At 28.1% G+C, this 3,661-nt stretch overlaps 1 protein-coding gene and 2 non-coding genes across 3 annotated transcripts; all 3 read right to left on the reverse strand.

Annotated features, from left to right (window-relative positions):
* Positions 1-301: 301 nt before the first annotated feature.
* Positions 302-372, reverse strand: TRNAG-GCC (transfer RNA glycine (anticodon GCC)). Its single transcript has one exon. It is a non-coding gene; the product is annotated as a tRNA-Gly (tRNA).
* A 1,006-nt stretch (positions 373-1,378) lies between these two features.
* LOC136990612 (uncharacterized) lies at positions 1,379-3,661 on the reverse strand. Its single transcript, XM_067289008.1, has 7 exons — positions 3,644-3,661; positions 3,431-3,576; positions 1,978-2,051; positions 1,824-1,904; positions 1,631-1,699; positions 1,505-1,562; positions 1,379-1,423 (listed from the first exon to the last, which is right to left on the reverse strand). The coding sequence occupies exons 2-7, from the start codon at positions 3,570-3,572 to the stop codon at positions 1,410-1,412; spliced, it is 438 nt and encodes a 145-aa protein (XP_067145109.1). The 5' UTR covers positions 3,573-3,576; positions 3,644-3,661; the 3' UTR covers positions 1,379-1,409.
* TRNAG-GCC (transfer RNA glycine (anticodon GCC)) lies at positions 2,597-2,667 on the reverse strand. Its single transcript has one exon. It is a non-coding gene; the product is annotated as a tRNA-Gly (tRNA).

Genomic DNA, 3,661 nt, shown 5'->3' on the forward strand with positions numbered 1-3,661 from the left:
GCAATATTGAGAAATAATGACTTATTGAGATGAATGTGGTCCGGTTCTTTAAGACGATGATCTTCAAGGTTAATTCACCATCATCTTGTCTTCTATGAGGAAGAACATTCTAATCGCCACTGGTATCACGGTGCAATTTTTTTGTTATGGTTATAACAGACGATTTCTTCCAATATTTATATAAAGTTATATTGCATTAACTATAACAATACACCTAATTACTTCCTGATAATTAAAATACACTTAATAATTACGCACTATTACAGATAAAATTAACAAAAAATATCTTAAGCAAAATTAATGCATCGGCCGGGAATCGAACCCGGGCCGCCCGCGTGGCAGGCGAGCATTCTACCACTGAACCACCGATGCCTATAAAACTCAGCTTCTTATTACTATTTTTATAATGTCATCGACCTACATAACTGGTTTTTGATAAGTTGAAGGAAGTAGTCAAATTACCTCAACCTGATAGAAAGCAGACAGAAGGAAAAGTCGCAAACATAACTTAATTCAGTTTTAAGACATATTCATTTAATTTCTTTAAATATCGTTTTCGAAGTATAAAACTTTGGCACGCATAAACATTATTAAGCTAAGTATGCTCCTTATGGCACACGGGTTCAAAAAGGTTCTTACTCCTAGCCTAGTTTATCAAACCGTCCTTAATACAATCGTCTCGATATATTAAAGATAATTATTATATTGATATCTTTAATTTTTTATAACTTCAAACTCTCAAAAATAACTCAAAAGTTTAGAAGATCCAGAAGAACCCAAAAAGAGAGTTAGATCACTTTGGATTCTTCTGGGTCTTCTGAATACATGTATACAGTTAAACCTGTGTAAACAGGAATCGCATTGTACCGAGGTTTTTGTTTTTAGGCAAGTTTCCATTTTATTTAGGTTTTGTTTTAGGCAGGCTTCAGTTTATAAAATCTAATCAGTTTAAGACGATTAATATTCAAGCTATTTCTCTATTGTTTTATACTCTGGGTGATTTGTATTATTATTTTTCATGTAAAATTTGTCTTTACCAATATATTTTACAAATCGTCTCTTAGATCTTTGTTTTTTTCCGCGATTTGGTAAATAATAGAAAGTCATAATCTCGAAATAACTGAGATCTTTATACCTGAGATGATATTTCAATCATCTTAGCTGATTTTCCCATAGTACTATATGAAGAAGTTTTTAATTAAATTTATTCTAGACGCTATTTAACAAGTTAAAAAAAATCCAAATGTGTCTCTATTTTCATGTTTACTAGTTTAAAAAAGCAATAACATTTATAACTTAGTATTTTTTATACTTTTATGAATTAAAAACAACTCTGTGTATGTGTTTAAAATACATTAACTATTAAAGAATAATAACACTCGATTACTTAATTCCTATTTGAGGAAATTTTACTTTCTATAATCTGAAATAATAAATATATTTTAATTAGTATATCGAATATTTATTAACATATGTTAAAGATCAATATAATTTAAAATATTACTTATCGATTTTGGATTTTGTAAACATTGCTCTGTTTTTTCTTCGGGAAATTCCTGAAGCTACAAAATAATATTTTTAATGAATTTAATCGTGAATAACATAAGAATAAAGTTGTATTTATATTTACATTAATATATTCTTTATTAGTTTGTATTTCTTCCAAGCATTTTAAGAAAACTGGAAAGAATTCCATATACTGGAAATATAAATTATATCATATTTACGAATTTTATTTCATAATTGTAAAATATAGATCAATTCTCTCATATTTAAATCACTATATTTCATTTTTTTATAATAAAAAAAATGTCGAAAGTTACGTTTTCGTTAGTAACGGAGCATAATTTATTAAGAACATCAGTTAGGGAGGAGCAATTCAGGCATTTAGAAAAATCTGAACTCTGGAAAGGTAAAAACAAACGTTAAATGTCTTTCATATTAACAAATATAATAAATTTAGAATTATATTCTTACGGCCGATCTTAAATCTTCTGTAAAATAACTTTCGATACAATTAGTGAAAGCTTTCTTCCGTTCTTCCGACGATACTTAAAATATACATTAAATGTCATTTACCTTATTCATCATTATAAATACACTAAAGTAATTAATTTAGAGATAAAATGTTTATTATGCGAAAGGTTTTTAATTTATTTATTTTTATTTAACAATATACTGTAAAAGAAACCTGTCATTTTTTGAGTAGTTAGATAATGTATGAAGTAGGCTTATATAATATATAATTTGGTCAAAGTATAAGCTTAATAGTCTATCTTTAGTTTAAATTACGTAGTATATGTTATATCAATTAGCAAAGTTTGAGCCTAACAGTTAATCCGGCACGGCTGTTAACACAGGCTACAACTGGATAACTAGAATTGTCTATAAAAATCGATAATAGCCAGATATCATGTATTTAGTTATTATCATATTACATATACATTATACATATCTGTAGACGAAGCTGTCTTTTAAAGTATTATTTTCCAATTCTCTGAATTCTTGACAATTTTTAACAGAAGTATTGTTATCTTAAGCGTCAGTAAAGATGATGATATAAAAGTAATAAACGTAAGTTTGAGTAAAATAAAAATGCATCGGCCGGGAATCGAACCCGGGCCGCCCGCGTGGCAGGCGAGCATTCTACCACTGAACCACCGATGCTTATAAACACAAGACTTTTAGTAACACTATAATAGCTACTTACAGTATAGCGGTGCCATCGACCTATATTTTCAGCTAGTTTTGTGCCTTGCAGAGAAAACGACAACCGGTCGAACAACATCGATTAAATCAATCTATCCGATAAATTATTATCGATAAAAACATGCTTTACTTATTTAATTTTATCATTTTCAAGCATCCATTTTTGTGCCTTAAAACTTTAAAATAATATTTATTGACTTCATACTTTTGTTTCGATAAAGTTTTTCATAAATAGCTTACAGCCTACATAAATGTAGCCTATATAAATAGTTTGCAGCTTACTTTATCAGGAAATAGCCATTACTGTCTTGTTATTGTATATACATCTCTATTTTTTTTATATTAAATTCAATTAATCATTATCTTTCACTTTTTAAACGTTAGATATTCCAGTATTTTTATGTTTCTATCAAAGCTGAACAAATAATTTGGATCTAATTTGGATCTAAATCACTAGGTCTATCTTCTATAAAAATTTCTGAGGATCTGACTCGACTCGAACAGATTTTTCTTGGGTGTTTTTAATCATCGATATTATTAACGTCAGCTAGCGATGTTAAATAATTACTTATGCTGAAATATCGATCTTAGCTCTCTAAATAGCAACGTTTCGATGACGTCTACTATTAACAATGCTATCTAGTATAAGAATTTAAGAAATTATAAACATCTTATAATAAACTAAGCTGTAGAAATAATATTTATAATAAAATATACTAACTACAATATTCTTCCATCCATTGCGATTCGATTTTCTGGATATTTGGTAGACAAACAGCATTCGAAACCAACGTATCCAACACCAATAAAATATTTATAAAAATACCATCCATAGACTTCATTGTTATGGAAACAAATGGCATAAAACTAAATAAAAATATTTGATTTTCTTGCAAACGTTTATGAAATTATAAAATAATATGAAAATTCTTACCTGACCTGAATTACAAGA

This window comes from Centruroides vittatus, unplaced genomic scaffold (genome assembly GCF_030686945.1).
Source record: "Centruroides vittatus isolate TY-2023 unplaced genomic scaffold, ASM3068694v2 scaffold_946, whole genome shotgun sequence".
Lineage (NCBI taxonomy): Eukaryota > Metazoa > Arthropoda > Arachnida > Scorpiones > Buthidae > Centruroides > Centruroides vittatus.